Source organism: Pangasianodon hypophthalmus, chromosome 10 (assembly GCF_027358585.1).
Source record: "Pangasianodon hypophthalmus isolate fPanHyp1 chromosome 10, fPanHyp1.pri, whole genome shotgun sequence".
NCBI lineage: Eukaryota > Metazoa > Chordata > Actinopteri > Siluriformes > Pangasiidae > Pangasianodon > Pangasianodon hypophthalmus.
The window spans coordinates 5,860,468-5,887,044 of NC_069719.1; the positions used below are offsets into that span (position 1 = coordinate 5,860,468).

A 26,577-nucleotide genomic window follows, 5' to 3' on the forward strand; every position below is an offset into this window, starting at 1 on the left:
TCTAGAGTGCACTGGTATAAAGCTGTCTCACTCTGTCTGTCTATAATAAAGAGCACCATGGCTTAAACATGGCTGCTCAACACAGTGTATGGAAAACACACTGAATTAAAGGTGGTGAGAGCCAGCGGCATTCAAACCTGGATTTCACACACTTCTATTTTTATACACAGAACATAATGGGGGAAAAAACTAAATGAGGGCAGACTACAAAATGCAGCCAAGTCCCTGTGCAAAAATGACTTTTATATTTAGCTTATCGGTAAAAATAATAAGAAGAAGAAGAAGAATAGTCATATATTACTCCTAATGCATAAAGACTACTTTATTAAGCTCAAGTAATTTGACCTCACATCAAATTTTTACTGTAAAGAAAAAACAGATAAAGTATTTATATCTGTACAATTTTAATTAAATCCAATTAAATTAACTCTACTCAAAATCCATACAGAACATTTTTTTACTCTTAATGAGACCATTTTTGTTTTTCATTAATCCTCCATCAAAATGCAGTGACATTTGTAGCTTGTAAATATCTTCTTATTTTTCACTACCTCACCATGCGGGGAAAATAATAATGACCATTAATATCCTCATAATCCTTATAACTCCGTTACACATCGTGCAAAAAAAGTGAGATAGTTATACTCAGGTGTGATGTCATAGACAGAGAAACGTGTAATAATTTCAGTTTCGCATCTTTAACATCCTAACAGTAAAACATTCAACACTGGTTTGTCTTTTTCCTATCCATGTTGTGGGTGTGTTTAGGCAGGTCTGGCCTCACGTGACACCCCCGAACAGCTCATCATCGCACTGGAACCCGAGGCAGCCTCCATCTACTGCCGCAAGCTCCGCCTACATCAGATGGTCGACCTTGGTGATAAGACATCCATCAATGGCTACGACCCGGCTGAGAACGTGGGGGCGGGGATGGCGCATGGTTGGTACCACCTACTTCACACAGACACACGCTCCTGAATGTTGAGTATAAAATAAACCATCATCCTTAATTTTTTTTTTCTTTTCAGTCTGAGTAAGTCATATGTCCACCTAATTGCATTTTAGATTAATACTAAGAAAAATAATAAATTATATATAGCATCTTTTATCTTTTTTATACGTTTTATGGTATAGGCAAAAAGATGACAAATTGGCAGGACAAGTAAAATCAACTCAGACATTAGTAAAAATTAAATGTACAGTACTATATATATATATATATATATATATATATATATATATATATATACTATATACTATATATATATATTATATATATATAAACACAAGGATACTTTCAAAAAGGTTAAGTGAATTTTTTATATAGTAAATTACCATAGATAGCGGCAAACAATTAAATCATTATTTGGTAAGTGTTGTGTAGCTTTAGAAGGAAATTGGCTGCTGAGTTATTTCAAACATTTTGCATAATTTGCCACAGTTTTTTATAGACTTTGGCTGTCTTACTTGCTTGTGTTTCTTGCAGGTAATTCCAGACAGTCTGAATATTATTTTGATCTGAAAATGAGGTCTGTTACTTAACAAAGCAGAAAAGCAAGTAAAAGCAATTGCGCACATTTTAGAATAGCTATTAAAAAAACATTGAGTTATTCTTAACACTGGCACAAAAGAATAGTTAAGTTTGAGGGTTTGTTAAGGTAAAGATGTAGATATTCTGGTGTTCCTGTTCAGAATTTCTTCTACACAAACTACAACAGGTGGATGGAAGCCCTGCTCATGTCATTTTGGTGATTTGGGAATCCAGTTAGTAAACTTTTAAACAATTAACCATGAATACAATGACTGCTGATTTATTACACTGGTGACACAGTCATCTCTAGAGCGAGGTTTTCTAGGTTAAATACTGAAACCCCCTCCTGATGACACATACTGGAGATGGATGTATATGTTCTATGACTACAACCTCTCTTTGTCCCTGTTTTAAACACAGATGGTAAATCTAAAGCTGCCATGCAGGTGCTGGTGTTAGGTCTGATATCAGAAACCTGATGATATCAGCAGCCCCATGAGTTTTTACTGTCCTACAGAAACGCTGTGTCACCTGGAAAAGAGATGAGCTCATCGAGTGGGGAGCCGTATATTCACCCTAAACCTCAGGACAGAGAGATAGAAAGAATAGAATAAGAGAGAGAGGGTTAGATAAAATACTTTATCATTTAGGACTTAATTCTGTTTCATTTAAGTTTAAGATTTAAAAGAAATGTATATTTAATTACTTTAGAAATTTAGAAATTGACATTCATTAATATTTAAATTTGAGTATTTATCTTTGGGTATAAAATGAATTCAGAATTGATGACATTATGTGTTGGTCTTTTCTAACTTTTTTATCCATGCATATGTGTGATTACCACTGACAATGTCGACAACTTATTTATTCAGAACTCACTTAGAATGGATTTCTAAGAGCATGTGTGGTATTCCTTCAATATATTTGCGATACACTTGAGCAATAATGCATGAGAAAGAGTGTACTGAACATTGGCACGGCTGCGATTCGGCTGTAGGCACGAGGCTTCGGGTAATCACAGCCACGCACTTACTCACTACAACAACACGATTATGAGTGTGATATTGCTTTTAACAGTTATATAAACAAGAAATTATTATAGAGTAACTGACATTTTAGATACTATACGTCCAAATATTTTTGCTCTATCAATGAAAATAGTCTCTAATAGTTCCTAAATACCAGCACTCTTGGAATGCCACTTACAGCTAAGCGTTGTAAGGAAAAAAAAAAAAACTCAAGGTTTTGTGGTATCCATGTGTGATCTGGCCCAAACAACCCATGCTGGCAAAGCACATACTCAAATTCTTCCCTCTGAAAAAGTAGTTGAAAGGTTAATTATACAGATTTGGATCTTAATTTACAAATCAGAAGAATTCATGAACATATTCTGCAAAAACATTTTACTTAAATGTGTGCTGAATTATACAATTGGCCTTAGATTTCCAGTATAATTGAGTTTTAAGAAGAGCAGTTTTCTGTTCTTTTCTCAGAACTGGGAAATGTATAGAAGTTGTCTTTGTGGTAATCACACATACACTACAGCTGCGATGGAACGGTGGAATTAGGCTAAAAAAAAAAAGAAAACACTGGTGCATTCTTTAGAAAGGCTGGAAGGAGAATAGGTAGATGTGTAGCAGGTTAAATATTCATACAGTGTGATTCCTTTCATTTTCTTTGTGCCATGAGGCTGCTCAAAATTGCCCTGCCAGTGAAACACACAAACACACAAACACACACATGGCTCAGACACACAAAAATTGGCTCAGAAACACTGCTCAAATGCTTTTATTTGTTTTTCACCAAATTAAATAAATCTTTGCCCGTCTGAGGTGAAAGAGACTTTAGCCTACAGAAGGGCATTTTTAGGAGCACAATTTTCTAGAGGGCATTGAAGGAAAAATATATTTTTTTAATTCCTCCATAAATGCATTTATCCTGAATGTGTCCAATGCAGTGCTGCAGAAATCTCATTAAGTGGTGACTGGGGATTTTGCATCCACTCACGTGAGATGCATCATTGATAGTGTCAGATAGCATTGAAGTCGGCCATTTGACACCTCGTGTTCCTGGAAGAAGTGTGTCATGAGCTTGATATGAGAACAGTTTACATGAAGGTGTTGCCTGGTAGACAAGCCACAAATAACTGGTATAAGGTTATAAGGTTTGCAGAACAGCTACTCTGTTCATATGACTACCTAAAGTGCAAATGCAGCAACAAGTACAGAACAATATAATCCAATATAATCCAATTAATCCACAGTTTAATCACAACAACATAATGCACAGAACAGCAAGGCTGTTAAAACAGGACAGATTCATGTAGGGACAAATCAGTGCAAAAATGCTATGTTGTATATTAAGAATGTCAGAAATTAAGATTAAATGATTTGTCATAAAAAAACGAAAGATTAGTCTGAAATCGCTTCCTCACTCACTCGTGTATTATTTACTATAAAGACTGGATGTAAAGATAGAGAGCAGTGACACGGGACTGAAGTAACGAGTGCTCCGGAAACGTCATCATGACTTCTGTTACAGAAACAATTCAAATGTTATACACGACTTACTACAGCTTAAACCACAAAACTACAGGAGTTAGTGATTTTGTATTAAAGACACCACTAATAAGTGCCTATTGGCTTTAGTAGTGGTTAAACAACATTTTTCTTTACAGTGATGTAAAAAGTTTAGCTGTTATGGTATCTATCTTGACAAAAACATTTTGAGCTAAAAGAAATGGCTATGCACCATGTACACTGTGTGTGTTAATCACTGGATTTACAGTGCACTACAGGTATATTATAGTGCCCTATCTAATGTTTATGAAATGGAAACGTATGTATGCGCAGACATTTTACACACAAATTAGTGATTTGGAATTTTGTCATTACCAATTCTAAAATTTGTTTGCTAAATTAACAATTAATAATTTAGTAGTTAGTTAACATTTTGTATTTGTCATAATTAGGAGATTAGGTTCTTTTTTTTTTAAACACAAACAAAGTTCATCCTGATTTTGCAGAAAATTTTAGTGATTATGGCATGTGTTGTTTGCCTAAACCTGTTTTTCACCTAAAATTTAGCTTCCATCCATTTCCAACAGGGAGTAACAAAAAAAATGTGTGAGGAATTGTGTAATACTTCTGTGGGTTTTTTTTTTTTTTTTTTTTTTTTTTTTTAATTATTTATTTATTTATTTTACACTTTTATGGAGAACTTCAGTCATGGCAAGGTGAAAAAGTTAAGCTGATTTCAGCTTCATGCAAATTACAGTTGGCAGCTGTTCAGCAGTAACCAATTAGACAAGAAACATCTTTCCATTGTCTGTTCACAATTGCATCCGTTCGCATTGTACTGCATATAGATCTGTCTGGACAACATCATCTGGTTCCCTCATCATCTATGATCCAAAACTTAACAAACACAAAAGTAAAAGAAATACCGCATGACAGAAAGTCTTGATATTAGCTGTGTTTTTTGTGAGTTGAGGAATATTTTTAACTTCAAATCTGTCATACTTCACAAAAATATTTATCTCAAAATTTATTTTTAGAACTACGTTTCCAAAAGTAGTCTGCTTGAATAAGAAGATGATTTATTTGAAATCCACAATTTCCTGATTGACAGGTTCATTTGTCTCATGGCAAGGCGCTGGTGAGGTGAGTGGAAGGAGATATTCTCGCCTCGTACAGCGGGACACATACCATTATAGGCTGCCTAGCTAGCTGGCCAAGTCTGTAAGATAACGTTAATCACATTATAAAATGGTAACATGTTTTGTGGTCGTTATATAAGATACTATAGAACTAGCTAATTCTATGCGTAAAGTCAATCCTTTCTTTGTGGATTGGTTTCATTCCACTCATTTTTTCACCATCACAGACAAAAATGAGTGGAATGAAACCAATCCACAAAGAAAGGCTTCTAGTCATTCCGGTCACTTCTAGTCATTTTAATATCTTTCTACAGAAAAGAAATGGGAAAGTGCATAAAAAAGTAGTCCAATGACTAGTCAATCAGTAACCAATAATAATAATAATAATAATAATAATAATAATAATAATAATAAGAGAGAGTTTAATTTATAGCCCAGGTGTTATGGTGCATGAAGGTCAGCAGTTGGGAAAAGGCCCAGAGATGTACGCTGTCCTTTCTGTGTTACAGGAAATACTAATCCTTGCTTTTTACAATTTACACTTCCTTTCTGAGGACAGTTACAGCTGGCCCAGGCAGCCCTATTTTTCAGTGTTATGATCATGTGTCAGATTTAAGAGCAGCATGTTATTATGCATTATGTGAATGTGTAACTATGGAAAAGGTAGTGTCCTGTGTTGAAGTAATCCACTTTCCATTTCCTTACTGAGCTCATGGAAAAGTCTTTGTGAGATTTCCATTTACAGCCCTGTGTGCTGAAGTGAGTGGAAATTACAGCTAAAAATATACACTGATACTCATGCTGCTGAACTGACCTCAGTTAATGACAAAGAATATTGTTTATTATATGTATTTGCTTGACACAAATGACCCATTTTTATACTTGATAAGCATCTGATTACAGAGATACTGCAGGGTATAACTTTGTGTCATACCAGCATCTGTACAATTCACATACAAACAGTAAGCACTCAAGTAGAATTAGAAACAAACTCAGCTAATTAACACTTCCAGGAAGATCATTCCAGTAGATTAGACGATGCTTCTCCTGTTTCTCTGCCATCCTGTTGCCTTGCTGCTCTAATGTCACACAAACATACACAACTTCATGAGCACTTTTTCTTTCACCTCCTCACACACACTCCCTCTCTTTCTGTCAATAACCAGCCAAGGAACACGTGCGTCGCAACCGGCAGAGTCGCACCTTTCTGGTGGAAAATGTCATAGGAGAGCTCTGGTCCGAACTCAGTGAAGGTAGAGTTTCCCTTTTCTCTCTCTCTCTCTCTCGGTTTGATTTTCTCTCTTCTTTCTTTGTTCATGTTCCTTTGAGTCTCACTCTTGCTGTGACACTGTTTTTTTTCTAATGCTAACATAATGCAGAATGAAATCCTGCCTCCTCTTTACACACGGATAGATGCACTCACCAGGCACTTTATTAGGAACATCTGTACACCTTCTCATTCATGCATGACCTGATCATGTGGCGGCAACGCAATGCATAAAGTCACATTTAAGATCACGTTTTTCCCCCATTCTGACGTCTGATGTGAACAGTAATTACCTGTATCTTGCATGATTTTATGCACCAAAACTGAACAGTTGAAGATTGGAAAAAGACCAGCCAATAATTTTCCAATCTTCAACTGTCCATTTTTGGTGAGTCTGTAACCACTGTAGCCTCAGATTCCGGTTCTCCGCTGACAGGAGTGGAACCCAATGTGGTCTTCTGCTGTTGTAGCCCATCGGCCTCAAGGTCTGATGTACTGTACATTCTGAGATGCTCTTCTGCTCACCACTGTTGTAAAGAGTGCTTATTTAAGTTAAGCTAGCCTTCCTCTCAGCTTGAACTAGTCTGGCCATTCACCTCTCTCACCATCAAGGCACGTGCTAATTTTAAAAATTTTTTTTTTTTTTGCATCATTCTGTATAAACTCTAGAGACTTCTGTGCATGAAAATCCCAGGAGATCAGTAGTTTCAGAAAAAAAAATCAAATCACCCCATCTGGCACCAACAACCATGCCATGACCAAAGTCCCCAAGATCACATTTTTCCCCCCATTCTGATGTTTGATGTGAACATAAAACATAAACTCTTGACCTGTATCTGCATGATTTTTGTACTTTGTACTCCTGCCAAATGATTAGTTGATTGGATAATTACATGAATGAGGAGATGTTCCTAATGAAGTGTCCCGTGAATGTAGCTGGATGGATAACTGTATAGATGAAATAATATATGGCTGAACAGGTAGGTAGATGGATGGAAGGTCAGACCGGCAGAAGGACTGATAGAGAACATGGATATGACGAGATAGATATGAACAGACATACAGATAGGTGACAAATTAAATGAAAATACAACATAGTGGGGCTAGTAAGGTGTTAGACCACCATGAGCTACCAGAACAGCTTCACTATGTCTTGCCACAGATTCTACAAGTCTCTGCAGCTGTACTGGAGGGACAAACACCCTTCTTATAAAAGATATTCCCTCAGTTATTTTTTATGATGGTGGTGGAGAAGGCTAACATGTCATTCCAAAATCCTTAGGTGTTCAATAAGGTTAAGATCTGGTGAACATGAAGGCCATAGTATAGACAGTATTTTCATCGTCATCAACAATTCACTGAGTCGTCCTTGCCTGTGGATGGGGGTGGAGTCATCCATCAGGATAGAAATGTTTCAACCGTAGGATAAAGATGATCAATCAGAAGAACGTTGTATTGATTGTCAGCAGCTCTTCCCTCTAAGGGGACAAGTGGAGCCAACCATGCCAGAAAAATAAATATATTTCATCTACAGAATTTAACAGGTGTCATTCAGAGCGAAGTGAAATATATCCTCATGATAGCTCAACAGGCCAGGAATTAAGAATAACATCAGGCTAAAACCCTGTAAGAGGGGAAAAAGGAAATGCACCAGTCAAGGGTTTTTAATAGAGTAAATAAATGCCTGGTAAAGAGGAACGTACTTAGTCTTCATTGGAAAATGAAATATTTCCCCCTACAGCATAACAGAGCTATAACAGTTTTGTTACCTGTCTGTAAATGGAAGGACAGGTACATTGGTGAATGGTTAGATAGATGGATGGATAGTTAGAGAGAAATGGAAGATAGATAGACAAATAGGTAGATGGACTGGTAGATAGGTTAATGGATAGAGGGATAGCTACACAGATAGTCACGCCTCATCCACCAATAAATTATTACTTATTTCTCTGTACGCTAGAAAAATGAAGGAAGGCCATCTTTCTTAACGGCCCAAAATGTGCAGCTCCAGGTCCAGGATTGAGAACTGCTGAAGTAGGACATTAACCCCTTTGTCCTATTTTTGAGCAATTTCACTTTCTTTATTTTTAGCTTTCTAACATTTAAATTCCAAGGTTAGAAATACAATATTAATTTTAGGACATTCTGGGCCAGCTGAACATCTTCACTTGATTGCAAATGCTAAGAGAATTTTGACATTATCTTCTTCACCACTAAACACTAAAATTGTCTGTTGAAATGAGGACATTTTTGCCATGCTTTCATTAGTAAGACATTTTAGAAGTGAGGAGAGTAGGGTTTGCGTGATTTAAAGGTTTAATGGGAGATTCTGTGACATAGTACAGTGGAAAAAATATGTGTGTAAAATGATTTTTATTAATTTTATCTCCTAGTATCCCATACCCAATATAGCACAGTGATCATGGGAGTAGATTCAGCCAAAATAACAGGCCTGTGTCACTGCAGTGATGCTTTATGCTATCATTGCTAAATACATCTAGTGTGATTTGAAGCCTGCTGGATATTTATGACTTTATACAGACTATATCCCTCTGTTTGTGTGTCTGAGGGGGTTTCAGTGCCTAAATAAATGAGTCAAATATCTATATCTAACCACATTATCACTGCTATTTCTCTGTTGTCTCAACATGTAGTTAGAGTTGTGTTTATAATGACCACTAATGACCTCTCATGACCTCTATTTCCTGTTTCCAGGTGACAGATACGTGGTGGTGGATTGTGGAGGAGGAACGGTGGACCTGACGGTGCATCAGATCCGCATGCCTGAAGGTCACCTGAAGGAGCTCTACAAGGCCTCAGGTGAGTCACGTTTCTTTAGTAAGTGCATTAAAAAAATATATGACTAGAATGCTGCATAAGGAGGTTGAATTAATTAAAGATAAAACCATAACCAAAGTTAAAAAAGAGATAAAATTATACACTTGTATACAACAAAAGGCATGGTACTGTAAAAGGATACAAACTAAATAAAACAAAAACAGGACAATGTGCACAAGGATGAAATTAAATAAATTGTAAATACACAATTTAGAATAAAACACAATTAAAAACCAGGCTTAATGCACAGCAGACCTTACGGAAGCTTCATGGGTGATGACCATTTTCATTTTATTAGTTATTAACAAGGCTTTTTTGGTGTTGAGATGATGATGCATGGAAAACCACATAAACTGAGTAAATATAAGCTGTTGGTCATTAAGAGACAACAACAGTTAACACTTAACTGATTAGATATTTCAGGTGTATATGAGAAATTCATATTATTTAAAAAAATGTGAAAGGATGTGTGTCAATGTAAAATAATTTGTTCTTGAATAATAATAAGTGTAAAAGATTTCTTTGTAATCATCTGAGACCTCTGAGAATTGTATTTTTTCAGAATGAATTTACTTCAGCTAAAGATCAGAGTTTTTTCATATTTTCAGTATGAGATTAATCGTAACCTGTGTGAAAGACATTTTTAATCTTTTTTTTTTTTTTTTTTAAACCCATCTTTACCAAGGGTGCCAATAATTCTGGGGCTGACTACATTTCTGGGATTGATATTTTGCAGCATTGCTTCAACTGTCTGTCTTTACTTTCTCCTATGAACAGCGCATTGCACTCACTGACCTGTGTCTGTGAGATGATTAGTATTGATGTCTGTCTCTCTCTGCAGGGGGTCCATATGGTTCGATCGGCGTCGACTATGAATTTGAGAAGCTGCTCTGTAAGATCTTTGGTCAGGACTTTATTGATCAGTTTAAGATAAAGAGACCGGCTGCGTGGGTGGACCTGATGATAGCATTCGAGTCCCGCAAGAGAGCTGCAGCCCCCGACCGCTCCAACCCACTCAACATCAACCTGCCCTTCTCCTTCATCGACTACTACAAGAAGTTCCGCGGCCACAGTGTGGAGCACGCGCTGCGCAAGAGCAAGTGAGTGGGCGGAGTCACAGGGTCAGGTCTCTTTGGTGCTGTTCAAACTAAGTTAATTAACATCTGTGTCAGGTGATCGAGTGCGCAGCATTAAGTATAGGTGTGAACGAGGTCAAGCGTGTCTTGTGATCTGATCATTCAAACCACTTTGGCATAGTTGGTCTGAGATACACGGAGTGTGTGTGTGTGTGTGTGTGTGTGTGTGTGTGTGGCAGCAATGCATCTAGGCATCAGTGTAGGCTATAGATAGGTAGACAGGTATGGATAGATGAACAAATAATTCGAACTCCACCATTTTAAGTTAGTCGTTTGATTGCAATAATCATTCAATAGTGCTTTAAGGAAAACTGCTGTGAAAGCCATATAAAACTTTTTATCATGAAAATGGGATTAAATGAGGAATTTATTTCTTGTTTCCTACCTCAGTGGTCTGGCTAAAGTGTCCACACTTCCAAAATTGCTTCATTACAGATGATTTGCACAAAGTGTGTGAACACAGCTGTCCTCTCTTGCTGACTTGTGGTCTGCATAGCAAATGAGTTTGTCAAATGCATCATCATTATTGATACAGTCAGCTGTGTCATGGCCTGCTGTGTATAAAGCAGCTCTGCTCAGCCGTTTAAAGATAACGCAGACTCTGCCAATTCCATCACTGTGTTGCCCAGTTAAGTGGTTTACTTTAAGCTGTTTGGGTTTTTGCCCTTTTGTTTTAAACCATTAACGAAGGAGGTTGAGGCTAATGGCTTTCAGTACAAGAATAATGAAAGTTTAAAATGTGACCTAAAGGAGCAGTAAATGGAAAAAGGACAGAACACTAGAAATCAGCATGTCCAAAAATAAACTATACAGTTTGAGATATTGTAGAAAAAGACAACCTCGCAGTTAGCGAGCTAGTTGTGTTATGTTGCTATCTAAATCTAACCATACAAGCACAAATCTGAATATTAATCTAAACAGGAAAGAACGTTTAACTCACAGACAGGCAGTTCAATTACAGTCATAACCGGGACAGTATTGTGTACAAGTTTCATGCAAATCCACTGGCCCCAAGAAGGGTACATGCAGTCAGATCAGTATCTTGACTCTCTTAATGCAGCCTTCTGAGTGGGGAAGCTTAGTTCTCTGGACTGTGTACAAGTCCTGCCTACTACTAGATATCTGAGGGTTTGCATTACCAGTATTATGTTTCTGTTCACTAGTGCCTAAGAAACTAAGCACAATAATGATTATTGACATGAATGATAGTAAATCTTTTTCTCTGTGTTTCTGTGTGTGTGTACAGTGTGGACTTTGTAAAGTGGTCATCTCAGGGCATGTTGAGGATGAACCCAGATGCCATGAACGCTCTGTTCAAGCCCACTATCGACCACATCATCCAGCATCTGAGTAAGTGTCTGTCTGTAGACTCCTTCTCTTTCTTGCATTGAGTAAACAGAATTAGACAGTTAGTACTCTCCTCTATAACCCAAGATCCAGCTGTCTTCTTACTTTGTCTGAGCAGCAGTCTGAAAAATAATACAGGGGCTACTGTTAAAAGATGCAAGTTCAAATCCTGATAACGCCACCACCATCTTTGGAGGAATATATTTGGCCTGATCTAAATAAAAATGACAAGTTGCAGGGAACAAAAAAAAATCCATAAATATCACTTGGACTTGATAGCACATGATAACACTGATCTTTTGCGCTGATCTAACAGAGACTACATGCACTAACTAAGCCAGTGAGTCTCAAACCTTTTCACCAACAGTACCCCTAGATCCACTGCTAAGGGAAAGAACATAAAGCATGATTTTGTGCCATAAAAAGAACATAATTTTTTTTTTGTAGTAGCTAGAAAATGCATAGTGAGAGAACTGGCTTGATGCCCGAGGAGCAATTTATTAGCTGATTCAGATTTAGATGGTCCCTTTTCAGTAGGACGTATGGGCCTGTACTTTTTAATATCAGAAGAAGCTGATACTGTATTGTAAATATAGTTGGACTGTGTGCATGATTTAATTTCTTTTTTAGTCAGCCACTTCTCCAGTTTGCTTTTCTATCCTACAGCAACAAAATATGTTGTTCAGTGGTGTTGAGTAATGCTCACTTGGTTTCTTATTAAACATGCTTCATCATGTCAGTAGTTCTAACTGCATAAAATAAATTTCTGAAAAAATAGTATTTTATAAATACTATGTAACTTTTTCCTTAAACATTATAATTTTCCTTTTTTAAGTACCCTTTGTACCTTCAAGCCCGCTAATTTGAGAAACACAGCACTAAGCTAACGAGAATGAGATAAGGCTAACTAACTGAGCTAGTGATTAGGGAGTCCAAGCAGATGAGGGTTAATAGTCTTGTAGTGGCTCTCTGGCAGTTCTGGGATTTGAACTCAAACCTTTCCAGATCACTAGCATTAACCATTGATTCACCACTGCTTTAGTACAGCATTCAACATGGGTTTAACCATTGAATTACTTTTCTATGTTTAGTAGTAGAAAAGTGACAGGATGCGTAATGTTGAAGCTTTTTTGAGTGTTTTACTGACATGGTATTCAATTATCTGGATAACTAAAATACCTTCATAGACATATAAGGATTCTGGAAAATTCAGGAAAACTGTTAATGAGATGCCCGAGGTGATAGACATCATTTTTTCCTCTTCAGCTTACCCTAGATGGAGGTGATTGGTGTAGAGCATATTTATTACTTGCCTTTGCCTCCAACATGCTGACCCACTTGTATAATGAGATTAAATTGGAGCAAATGTCTCCACTTTCAGGAGCAGGAATGTTTCTGTTGAGAATAAACCATGGTGGGAAAAAAATTCAGATTTGAAGTCCAACCTGTTTCCAACCACATAGAACAGGTTGATGCACAGCTTTACGCCGAGTGTGATGCATGTGGTCCCAGTTCAGTAAGTCGGTCAGGATGTGGGTCAGTCTGCTTCTCAGTGGGCTCCTCAGTGATGACCGTAGTGTGCTCAGAAATAAAACATAACGAGCACTGTTGCATTGCATTTTTGTAACTTGTGATCCAGTAGTATGCATATGCAAAATCTGTTTGTTCTTAATCTTTTCTAATAACAGGCATAAATAAAGTGAAGAAAAGAAGGATCTGTTAGTTTTACCTGTGATTAAATGTGCAGTAAATTTATATTTTTGTCTTCTCCACAGAGGAGCTGTTTGAGAGGCCTGAGGTAACAGACATCAAGTTCCTGTTCTTGGTAGGTGGTTTTGCCGAGTCACCGCTCCTGCAGAAGGCGGTGCAGGACATGTTGCAGGGGCGGAGCCGTGTCATCATCCCACATGATGTGGGTCTGACCATCCTGAAGGGAGCCGTGCTGTTCGGTCTGGACCCGGGCGTGATCAAGGTGCGCCGTTCACCACTGACCTACGGCGTGGGTGTGCTCAACCGCTTTGTGGAGGGGAAGCACCCACCTGAGAAGCTGCTGGTACGTGATGGCACACGCTGGTGCACTGATGTCTTCGATACGTTCATATCAGCTGACCAGTCGGTGGCGCTGGGTGAAACGGTGAAGCGCAGCTACACACCAGCCAAGCCTTCTCAGCAGGTCATCGTCATCCACGTGTACTGCTCAGAGCGGGAGCACGTAGGCTTCATCTCAGATGCAGGCGTGCGAAAGTGTGGCACGCTGCGCCTCGACGTCAGCGGCACAGAGAGTCCGGCAGCGGGGGTACGCCGTGAGATCCAGACGCTCATGCAGTTCGGCGACACCGAGATCCGAGCAATGGCCATTGACGTGGCCACCAACCGCACGGTCAAGGCCAGCATCGACTTCCTCGGCCAGTGAGAGAGAGTGAAGGAGAGAAAATGAAGGAAGGGTGTTGTACTTAAAATTGCACCAACCCTTTGGCTGGAGATCTACTTTCCTACAGGGTTTAGTTCCAGTGCAGTGTGAATACAGCTGACTCAGCTAATCATGTCCTCCTGAGGGTACTGAGAAGTCAGAGATTATTATATTATATTAAGTTTGGAAAGTGGATCTCCAGGAAGGGGATTGGCTGATAGTAAATTACAGGAAATTTAGCAGCAGTAACCTAAAGGAAAACTCCAGCATCTTTCAACCTCATCCCTATCCAGCACATCTGTAGTGTATGTGTAATTAACACAGCCTAGAAGTTCAACATGTTATCTGTGTTTTTTTCATCAATACAGCACAGGTTCCCATCCCTGACCATGGAGAACCCCTTGTCCTGCACATTTTAGTGTCTTCCCTGCTCTAACACACCCACTTCAACTCAGGAAGGGCTGTTAATTAGCTGACTAGTTGAATCACATTTGTTAGAGCAGGGAAAACGGAATCCTGTTTACTCAAAAATTACTTATAATAGAACTGTCTCAGGGCAGTTGTTAAGGGAGTCAATAAATATTTATGTGAAACATTTTACGAAAAACACTTTAACAAAAGGTAGAATTTGCGGTTGTTTTTACCAACATAATCAGTGTAGCTCAGAAAAAAAGAGGTGTACGTCAGGTTCCTGATTGCACATGGAAACCACAAAGCCTTCAGGATTCCTGACGCCTGTGTTGTTAAGGCCATTTTATTCTGGACGTGTTTCTGAAGCATTCTTCAGAAAGAGAAAAAATCTTTTTTATGCAACAGATACGTTTCCATTTTAACATAGCAGAGTTGTAAACAGGCATATGCGGTTTATTCACTGTCCCAGGTTCTACTTGCAGTATACAGTTGTGTATTTTAAACATTTATTGTGAAATTAACATCTGCCCTATTATAAGTAGATTACAAGTGAACAGGTTTTCCATTCTTCTATCATTGCAAAGAAATATCAAAAATCTGTCCGTTATAATGACACATGCGTGACGTATAGATAGAGATTTGGTTGAAAACATGCAGGAGTATTCCTTTAACAGCTGCAGTGTGTTATTTGAAACTGGAGGAATTAGAGCAGGTATCCACTGTTAGTGTGGGCTGTTTGCTGATTTTACTGTGGGTTCACTTATTGACCTCTCAAACCCATGCCACTCTTTATTTTCTTTTTGTTATTCTTCCAAAAATGACTAACAATCTAGTCAAGGGTTAAAAAGAATTTGAGCTGCATTATATGTTCTCTCAACAACGTCCACCCTCATGTAAATGCATCTCGCTGGTTCACATCACTCTTGCTTTTTTCTTTCACCTGATCGGATGAGTGCGATTTAAACGCTGATGTAAGCATTTCAGTTTTATTGGCTGCATGTATGTGCTTCGAAACAGAGTGAAAAGGAAAATTCAGTCTGAGTTTTTCTTTTGCTGTTTAGAATTCAAGGGAAAGAGCAGATGACCAGACAAGACCAGACAAAAGGTTATCCTGTGCCTTCCGGCTATTTAAAGCATATTTAACCAGGCAAAATATCTTCACCTATCAAGTAAAGATCTGATCCTTTCCCTGAAATCTGAACAGCGGAAAAACTCAGGGCTGTATTCAGAGGTGTGACTTAAGTTCAAAAATCACCTCAGTATTTATGCAGGGAAAGTATTCAGAGTCGCAGATCCTTAATGGACTTTCTGCGCTGATCGATACCTGTGCACAGTTCACACCTTCGAGCTTGCCAGCGATTGTCAATAGCATCAACACCAACAGTTTAGACTAATACAATGTTATACAAATATATATAATAGTTGATGAATAAATACATTTTTAAGTGTATTTACAGCCCAAAACAGTGATGAAATTAGACAGCACCGCTGGACTTCTTATTAATTTAATACTTGATAATGTGCGTCAATACCATGCAAGGAAAACAGACCTAAATTTAACGCTAAGAATCTTCCATAACTGAGACACGCCTCTGTTTAAGTAAAATTCAACCCACATCCAAGTAGCAATTAAATCTGGAGTTACGTCTGAGGTGTGAATACCACACAGTTAACTCTGAATACAGCCCAAAGTCTTTAAGGTATTTTTCTTTTAATTTAAGGTGTATTTAATTATTTTACCTCATAATTCCAGAATGGACCACAGTCAGAGCGCAGCTAAGCACACGAATCCTGTTGGGTAGAGAAAAAAAAGATGTGATGTGAGCATTTTAACCAGCTGTCTCCATTTCAGTCTTAATATTATTTATGTTTTATATATCTTAAAGCATATCACTGAGTAACTACAGTAGAACAGAAAGGAAAGGTGTGTGAGTGAGTTATGAGAGTGAGGAATGCAAGTCTGGACCTGTAGATGGAGCTGAGAGTTGAAATGAATTAAGGGGATGTTGGGGATGTTTAGGACTCAAATCCAGTTTTTCAGCTCATGACTATAAGGTATAAATCAAAGCTGCAGTATTTTTCACTCATAATCGTAGTTTCTTTATTCATGTCGACTTCTTTAGCTCAGCAAATGGCTGACGTTACTCCAGGCTTAGGAGCAAAAAGTCGAGGTCTAACCATTCAAACCTCAGCTGTTAGTAGCAGAGCTCTGAGCTCATCCTTACATCGTGGTCACTGAAACCCAACATGATCCAAGCTAGTGAAACTGCGTACACCTGAACACCTCTTTAAAGTTCAGTTTTTCCTTTTCATTTTATTGTTTGCTCATCGGTGCTCAGATTGTGTCTGTTTGGTGCAGCTTTTAATAAGAACTAACACTTTTTTTTTTTTTTTTTTTTTTCTCCTCTGCTAACCTCATATTCAGTCTTACCACATTATAGGTCAGTAAGTTGCGATTGGAAAATTGGAATCCACAAATCCTGGAATGTGAATTTATTTCTTCAGTAGGCGGTGTAAGAGAAGCTGCTCGCCACATGTAGAGAGAGTGAAGTTTAAACATAGCCATCGCAATGTGCTTGTTGCCTTTAGCATTCTCGCTCATCACAAAAGACAGATACTGACTTTGATTTTGTTTGTTCCATTTTGTTTTGTATTCTTGATATTATTTCGAATCAGTGGAAGTGTGAAAACCCGCTGTTTATTTCTGTAAATACCATATTTAAAGATATTGTACAGATTTTTAGAGTTACGTTAGTGCTGTTTTAGCAGCTTGCGGAGCAGAGCGGGTGTGAGTGCTTGCGTGCGTGTGCTTCAAGTCTTCTTCACTCTCACCAGCCTTTGCATTTTACACACAAACACACACACACACACACACAAAGAGCACCGCTCTCACATAGCAGATGTACTTGAGTGAATCTGCTTGTCTGTAGAAAGCCACAAGAAAATAAGACTTGAATCCTTCATTGCTATAGAGATCATCTATATAAAAAAATTAATTTGGGTCAGGAGAATTAGAGAGGCCCTGATCTGGATGTGTATGAGGTCTGTAGCTTTATCTTATTAGCACTATCGTACTGTGCGTCGATCCTGAGGAGGAACAGAGGTACTGCTGCTTTTAGTCAGGCCCTAATTTGATTAAGAATTGGTGCAAAACATCTGTGCCGGCCAAATAAAATGATAAAACATGAGCAATAAGGCATTGTAATGTTTATGCCATGTGCCGCTTGAGCTATGCTGCCGAAGTCGCATCCGAGCGAAAGCTATAGCTATGAATATACAATAAAAATATGTCAACAAGCATTTTAAATTATTCACATTGATTCATATAACTGAACAAGATCATGTGTTAATCTGCTGTTGAAATTTGTGTATTGCAGTGTTTAAAAAAAAAACAAAAAAAAAAAAACAAAGGTCAGCCAGCATGAGAGGCCTTTTCTTCCTCACATGAACACATTTCATATTCAAAGTGATTAGGCACTAATATTTGATTCTTAAAGAGCTGATAAACCAAGCTGCTTTATGCTAATGCGGCTGTGTGTATTTGCAATACTGAAAAAGAGAGAGATCACTGTCTCTGTTCATCAACGCTTAGAAAAGTCAGTATATTGCTCAATATAGTACCTTTACTAATAGCACTATTAAAGTATTACAATTTAACCTCAATTCATCTGGTGACTCGTTTTATTAGCTACTCGACCCATTCTTAAATCCTAGCTGAAACTGTGTACCATGACGAACACTTGAACAGCCTGAGCGCTGACTCTCATTTTCAGAAATAAGTGTACGCCGTAAATTGCTTAACATCATTGCATTCGCTCAGTTGCTGATATAATTGTCACCTTTGGTGTCTGTGGTGACACAATTTGCATGAATAACTACAGAGACTAGCAAGAAGGGATAAACAAGCCTATCTTTTCGCTGCCATTAGCTGTGCATGCTAAACAGGAAGGGATGTAAACGGCTTAAACAAAATGTACACACTAAACCGCACAGATGTTGCTTCATGACCAAGTGAGCACTGCGAATATTCTCACCTCTGAGTTAGAAAAAAAAAATTCAATCTACAAATCTCACTCTGAAACTCCAACTTCATTTCATGATTTCATTTCAACATGGTGACATCTATGATACATGTAAGAACAAGAATGAAAGTATTTCTGCCTTTAGGGCAACATTGTAAGAGTGTTTGTGTTTGATATACACCGGTGTCACTAAATACATCACTGAATAGTCTGAAAGCATTAAAGGTCTAACTCATTTGTGGAACATTTATGATCAAACTGTACACCATGATGGTTTTTTTTTAATTCACTGCTGTTAATGGTAAATTATAACGTATCCACTTTAAAAATAAAGCCCAATCTTAAACAGTTGAGGAACACACTGAGATGGGAAGGTCCAATTCGAGTTTCCTGTGGTCATGAACGCAGCAACACACACTCTTCCCAATGACTCTCTCACCACGTACAGCTGTGTTAACACCTCAAAACTGAGAAACACAAACACTGACCTTTTACGCTATCATTGCTAGCTAGCTTACCTTCCTCTTCTGCACTCCAGACATAACAAGGTCTTGTTGTGATACCTTTGTGGGATACCAAATATTCCCTGATGCCATTTTCACTCCTGTTAGCCTTGCATGCTAAAGAGGAAGTGAGAACATTAACCTTAATATATACAGGCACATACACACTTGCACACACACTACAGTCCTGTCATGTACAGGTCAGGAATCATGACCTTAAGGAGATTAACTTTTTCCGAATGAACACTCACCACGCTGCCACTTAACATGCAGCTATGCTATCGGTTCAAGCTAACAACCCATGCACTGCCTCTTTATACTCTAGCTAATGCAGTGTTACGCTTATGCAGTTAAATAAAGAGCATTAATAAGCCACTGTTTACATTCTGTTATGAATGCCATGCTGTGTACTGATTGTTAGATGCCTTTTTTTTGTTTGTTTGTTTGAGAGGCAGCCAGGAGGTGATGGTGGAATAGAATTTGAGTGGTTAGCAAACTCCGTGCTGACTTCATTTCAGAAAAAGAAAAGGCTGTCCTACATTTGTTCTGCTTAGAGAACCCAAATGTGAGTTGCTGGAGTCTGATCGTTGCTGAGCCACTCAGTCTTGCGGCAAGATGGACGCTCCTCTCTACAGCAGACATGACCACACTGACTCTTGTCACGCATCACTTCCGTTTTCTTGTCCTGTGCTCACTCATATGCTGTCTTCTGTGGTCACAGATCCATGTCTCCCGCTATTTGCACACAAAATAGTAGGTTACAACTGTATTACAATCAATGCCAAGTACCCAAACTGTCCTCCAATAAAATATGTGTATTTAAAAAAAAAAAAAAATGACTGTTTTTTTCCCTTCATAATATATTTGCAGAAGTGAATGACCCCCTGTCAGGGTGGTAGCTAAATGAGACTGAAGTTGGTACATCTTCAAATGTGCCAAGAGTTTAGAAGTGTTTCTAGACCTATAACAATCCCATAATTTATTAGATGCTTTATCAAATGAGCAAAAAGTGTACGATTCATATTATTGCCTTGTAATAGGTATCAGTCTTTTCTTCAATTCAGAAGAATGGCTATGTTTTTTTTGCAGCCCTGAAATAGGCATAACTCAAGCATAACGTGAAGCAGACGCACCATCAGAATGCAACAGGACAGAAATTGATTAAAGGAAAAATCTACTGAAAGACATATCAATATTTATAATCAATATGTAATTGCACAAAAGAGTTATGAATTGATTCTGAGGTTTTGGTTGAGGTTTGGTTAAGGGTTTCCTGCATTATCCAGCTGTTCGACTAGCTGCTGATAGTGTGCCAACAGCAGTTCATCTCTACCTCCTCACCTCATTTGTACACTCTGCTCAAACAGATGAGCTTCCAAAACGTCAACTTTCATACTAATGCCACAGTCAATGACATCACGCTAGTCATCTCGTAGATCGCTAACTAGCTGAGCCGAGTCTCTGCTCTAACTCGGTGCAATTGCGTCGTATAGCTGTATCGCATTCTGAGACTTTGAGTTTTGGGGGTTTGATTCCTGCCTCTGCCCTGTGTGCACAAAGCTTGAATGCTTCGGGGTTTCCTCTGGGTACTCCGGTTTCCTCCCTCAGTCCAAAGATGTGTGTTGTAGGTTGATTGGCATTGCCCCGAGTTCCCTGAGATAGGCTTCCCTGTGGAACAGAAAATGTATAGCATTGTAAATGAGTTAGCAATGTCTCCTGTAATGTCTGAGCAACAGACAACTGCTAACGTCTCATGGGAAAAACAAAAATACAGCATCAACCAAAAAATTAGCTTACATTCTAAAGATATTTAATGTATTTCAAGGTGGAGTTTCTTTTAAGTTGGAAAAAAGCTAATAAATAAAGTCAAATCTGGTTCTAAATTCAGCTGATGGACATCTACCATCCTGGTTCAGTGTATCTTGGTATGGTTCCTTCTCCTTCTCTAGTAAATTTAACTGTTAAGTGCAAAGCAAATAACTATGAACTCCTCACAAGATGGCACTGCATTGAGGCATAATTCGTTTAATCATAAATCACTGTGATGCTCATACTGAACATCGCTTTAAAACACTCAGCCCTGTTTGACTATATAGTCAAGAGTAATGATTTATAATCCCACTATTCAGTGTCAACAAGAAGATGGGTTCTCTTTTGACTCGGAGTGCTTGTATGATTTCTTTCTCATGTTGTTTCAGGGAGTTTTTTCTTGCCACTGTCACCTCTGACTTGCTCATTAGGGTCCTAAATCTACATCTGCCAAGATGTAGATTCCTGCAAAGCTTAAGCACTATGTAAATAAATTGACTGAATTCATTCTCACAAGTAATGGCTACTGAGAAAACTCTAAAGAACCTGTCATGTGGGATGCTGTACAAAGATACTGCACCATAAAGAAGTCATGTCATAAGGTAGTAGCCTGCTAGTTTATCTACTAATTAATGGTTTGATTAAGATAAATCATGGCACTTGGCTAAAGCATGTAAATGACCTGTAGCTGTGCTCCAGAAACCAGAAAAGCTTTTCAGGCTTGCTGTGATGGTCAGAATTAGTATGACATGATGAACTAATGTTGAATAGATACACGGTTTATTCTGACAGGAATGAAAAAGGAAGACATTTTCTCTAGGCTGGCTTGATCTTTGATTTAGTTCAGTGACATGCGATTGAAAAGGATAACTGCAGCAGATTTTAATGTCTGAATACCTTTTTTTGAATTAAAAAATATGTTTTTATTCACGTTGGGCCTTTCAAGTGTTTGGCTTTGTTTAGGAGCAATAGGGCCCTCCAGTTTTTGCTTTGTTTGCTTCAAGTGTGTTTTAGGCTCTTCACCAGCGAGTGGTAATGTATTAGACATTGAACTGTAACCTATTCTGTTCAATGGAGTTTTTATGTAGCCTGTAGAAGAGGGGTACTTAACTCCAGTGTCCTGTCAAAAAAAATGTGCGATTCAATTTGCAAGATGAACGCCATTGTTTTTGTGGTTTGAAGGAGGAATGCGTTTTTGTTTGTTCAGCTAGTGCCTCAGACCTTGGTGCACCTTCACACTGGATTACAGAGGGAAAAAGAAGAAAGGGATATTTTTAAAGGATGCTCAAAGGTGCAAGGGATTCAAGGCAAATATTTCTACTGGGTTAGACTCATCATTCCTTTTTTGTGTTGAGACACTTTCATTAGCTTATTGTGTGGAGTGGTTTAAAAAAAAAACCCACACTGTCCTCTAGTGGCTCTACATGGAGCATGAGATCTGTTTGGCTTAGAACTGCTTAGTGTAAATTTTTACCAAGAAAAAAAAATTATAATTATAAATTAGATTTAACTCACAGAGATTATCTACTGGATTGCAGCTGAGTGCAACTGCAGAGGTCAGAGATTTTGCTGAATTGAAATAGCTTCACAGGGAGAACTAATGGGTCAGTGTAAAAGTCAAGAGTCCACAATATCCAAACACAGACCAGAAAAGAGAGAAATCTGGCTCCAACACACAGTGAAGTCCAAAGAGACCACACTGAAAATCTGGGATATTTATTTTTATTTAAATCTGGAAATAAAGTATGTCAGTATGTTACTGTTTAAATTTAAATGTACAAATAATCATATTGTCTGCAAGTCTTATCTCTTCCATTGAAGCATTTGTTCAGATAACACTCCGATGAATTCAAACATGGATCATCCGGTTTTGTGGAGTCCATGCCAGCTTAAGTGCACGCTTCCATTAAAGCAAAAGGAGAGCAAATACTAAGAAACCAAATACTAAGAAATCCTGAAATTCATGTAAATATTTCTAAGATTCCACTTTTCACTCAAGTTGTTGCTGATGTTATAATTTGTAATGAAAAACAAATTGTATTCAATTGGAAAAGAATGCAAAATAGAAGCATTTCACTACTGCTCTCAGACTTTTGGACTCCACTATACGAGCCTTACACAACATGGAAAAATGAAAACTGACAAAGAGCCTCTAAACAGGCAGAGCTTATCAAAGGCATGTACTCGCTAAAAGTGTTACTAACAGGAGAATTCGTGTTGAACTTGAGTCCCACGTCCCACCCTCTTGTCCTTCAATTCCCTCTTACATGACATATAACTAGAAGATGAAATTAAAAAAAAAAAAAATAGAAAAAAGCTAATAAATAAAACCTGTCACATGACCCATCTCCTACTCCCAAGCATAGGAAGAGTTTTAGGTGGCCATTTTCATACATTTGTAGCAAAATAAAGCTATTATGATAAGCTATATTAAGAACTTAACCCCTTTAACTCTTGTTAAACACACTGTAGAATAAATGACTGAACAATAAGCTGAGAGCTTTAGGGGTTAAAATTAATTATACAGATTGCATTACAAATAATCAGACAGTCTGACCACAAGTAGCAATTTGTGCTGATATATATATATATATGTGTGTGTGTGTGTGTGTGTGTGTATATATATATATATATATATATATATAGCTACACATCTGGATGGCTGGCACTATATTAAAGGTATGTTTTGTCTTGTTTAAAATTCTTAATAAATTCTTATTAAATCTGTAATAGTTATATAAATTTGTGAGTGTTTGAAGTGGAAAAAAATAAGTACCAGTTTTAATAAATTAAGTGATTTGGAGGCGCTTCAGTGAACAAGACACTAAACTGCTAATGTTTGAAACATACTGTATATTACTTCAATAAAGAAAGCAGAATTAAGAAGACACAATTGAAACAAAAATCTCAAACTTTTAAACTATCCAAATATTCAAGAACTCCACAATATCCATAGTTTTTGGTTCCAGCGATCATCTCCTGGCTTTCATGTAGTCTGTATGTTTAAGTCTCATTCTGAGGTTCATTTTCTTTATTTCAGGCTTCTTCTTCTTCTACAGAGGGGTTTGAGTCAGTTGGAGGAGAGGGGAAAGCTTCTAAATGTTTTCACTTCAATACACCATGCAGGCAGCAGGGGGCTCTAAACATTACAGACTGCTCCTTTAAAACAAGCCAGTAAACACATACCACCAACCTGCACTGATTTAGCCATCACAGCAATGCCAGTTTCTCAAAACACTCAGACAATTTATGGGGACCATCGGAGAGGTCAGAACACTTACAGGACAAAATAAAAATTGCTTACTGAAGGTAATTAATCAACAAAGGATATATTATGCAACTCTACTCCATTAACCCTTTCTCGCAGTACACTGGCGTTGCATTCCACTGGCAGAATCGAAATCTACTTATAGGACATTTTCAATCAGTATAACCGAATGAATTATTTTAATTCTGTTATAAGATTAGCCAGGACACTGTTGGGTTTCTGCGTGTAGAGTATCGTGACTCTGTGTTTAGCTGCTGGTTATCAGGGCGATGGGAAAAGGGAGGGATGTGAGCCCCCTGCTGGGCAAACAATTCACACCTCTCCACAATAACATTAATACAGAGATAAAACAATTACTACACAACTTTAACAATTAAACAATTACAGCACAACTAAAGCTTTTTTGATAGTAAAACACTGTATACAACTTCCATGATAAAATTATAACATTTAAATGAGTAGACAAGGTTAAAAAAAAGAGAGAAAGAAATACTTATGAATTATAAGTTCATAAGTTCATGAAATTATACTTATTCTTGCAGCCCTGAGTGTCTACTTTCATATGAGCCATTAACCACTACTGTGGAATGTGACATCACAAATAAATTCAATGTTGAACACGGGCCCCCCAAAACAGGTGGAAACTCCATTTTTTAGCCTCTGGTAAAAAGAGTTAAATATCTTTTGCCTTAGTAGTAAACAGAACAGAAGAGTTAGCCAAACTGCATCACCTTACCCTTTAAAAGCCTTTAAAAACCTCAAAGTACAATTACATCTGAGCTGCTGGTCATTTTATCAGTATGTGTAATAACACGATAGATAATTTTCTGCTTGTGGACGATGAAAATACTTTATTCACCTTCTCATCTCGGTTCTCTCTGTGCTAATGAAACGCTTTAATGTGTGCAGTAATTAGCGTCAGAGTGAAGCACCCTTGCTCAAGGCTTCAGCGGGACGATTCAATTTACACAATCGACGCAGGCGGCTCTGTTATTTTAACAGAGGACAGAATGGAGGACCACTCGACCTCCAAACAGGACAACGCTGGCTGTGTGTGTATGTTCTGCTCAGCATGGTTTAGAGGTGTGTGTGTGTGTGTGTGTGTCGTGTGTAGGCTACACAAGACGAGAGAGATGAGATCACCACATCAACAGCAACCGGGTCTTGTTGCTATGCAACAGCAAGTGGCTCTGCCCACACACAACTCTGTCCACTAATAGCATCATGGCCTGCCCGAGTAGGCGCTTAACACTCGCAGCTTTATTAACTAAAGCTGAAATGAGTTAGTTTTCCCTTTTTAACAGTAGACATGAAGGCCAAACTGCTTAAAGCAGTCATTTGAACAGAAATTTAATTAGCACAGTTCTCACCGTACCTTTAATGTAGCTGATCAGCCAGGATATATTTAATGATTGAAATGTGCTTTAGTGTAGCAAACAAGTAAGAAAAGACATCTAACTACTGAGTTAGCATGACATGCCTAAGCCATCACACATTCACCTTGTTCAGATGTGTTTATGTGGTTTCTGACAGTGTATGAAACATTATTATCTATTAAAATGGGTAAAAGAAGGTTCCAGAGCTAAAAACTGCAGCAGCTCTGACTTAAAGCCCTTACAGTGGTGTTGTGCCACATGAGCATTAGACTCCTGTAGAGTCAGAATGGTACAACAATCATATTACATAATCTCACCAATTCCACTAGCCTATGACTACACCAGATGCAATACTGAGTAACATTAGGCTATAGTTATTTAATATCTTCAAGGTTGTTATTGGTACAAAGCTATTTAGACAGATATCTGGCAGACAGCTATGTGCTGTAGCTTATTAGCATGTTTTACATTAGTACGTCATATGTTTCACAAATATTGTATAGACACTGAATACCTTAGTTATTATTAGAGTGAGTAATAAAGATTTACCGTTTGACTCCTGCTTGCTGCTGTGTTCTGTGCTTGCATCAGGTTTAAGAATGAATCTTTAATTGAAACTCGTTGTCATCTGTTGAAAATGACGGAAAAGTTGTTTTTAGTGAAATCAGTGCGTTTCAGGCCCCAGGTGATTTTTGTGCATATTACCAGCCTACTCCTACCTCGGGGGCCGCATTCATAAAGAAGGCTAAAAGCAGCACCTAACTGGCCAATTTAGAAGAAACCCTTTAATAATTGGGAATGTTAACCTTAATATCATTACTCCTTTTTTCCTGACTAATTCCCAAAGCATTTTAGCACGAAATAGCAAAAGGCAAACGAAAAGAAAACCTGGAACTTTACAGATAGTCCAGAGGTCTCTTGTCATTAAGACTGAATCATAAACAATCCAAAAATGACTGCTGCAGGTGATTAACAGTGAGATTTTCCAATGAAGTTTTCAG

At 38.0% G+C, this 26,577-nt stretch overlaps 1 protein-coding gene and 1 long non-coding RNA gene across 5 annotated transcripts in view; one reads left to right on the forward strand and one right to left on the reverse strand.

Moving 5' to 3' along the window:
- The window catches only part of hspa12a (heat shock protein 12A), a 49,031-nt gene extending 29,368 nt beyond the window's left edge, over positions 1–19,663 (forward strand). For 3 of the 4 annotated variants that reach the window (XM_026944201.3, XM_034308116.2, XM_026944202.3), the window contains exons 7-12: positions 769–940; positions 6,356–6,442; positions 9,172–9,276; positions 10,136–10,394; positions 11,677–11,780; positions 13,553–19,663. In XM_026944201.3, coding sequence (XP_026800002.3) covers positions 769–940; positions 6,356–6,442; positions 9,172–9,276; positions 10,136–10,394; positions 11,677–11,780; positions 13,553–14,190 — 1,365 coding nt within the window. In that variant the 3' untranslated portion in view covers positions 14,191–19,663. The remainder of the gene's footprint in view (positions 1–768; positions 941–6,355; positions 6,443–9,171; positions 9,277–10,135; positions 10,395–11,676; positions 11,781–13,552) is intronic. The other variant, XM_026944203.3, reaches the window with a different exon arrangement.
- Positions 10,406–19,782, reverse strand: LOC117598292 (uncharacterized). The gene is made up of 3 exons (XR_008302524.1): positions 19,663–19,782; positions 16,339–16,389; positions 10,406–11,899 (listed from the first exon to the last, which is right to left on the reverse strand). It is a non-coding gene; the product is annotated as an uncharacterized LOC117598292 (long non-coding RNA).
- Positions 19,783–26,577: the final 6,795 nt, after the last annotated feature.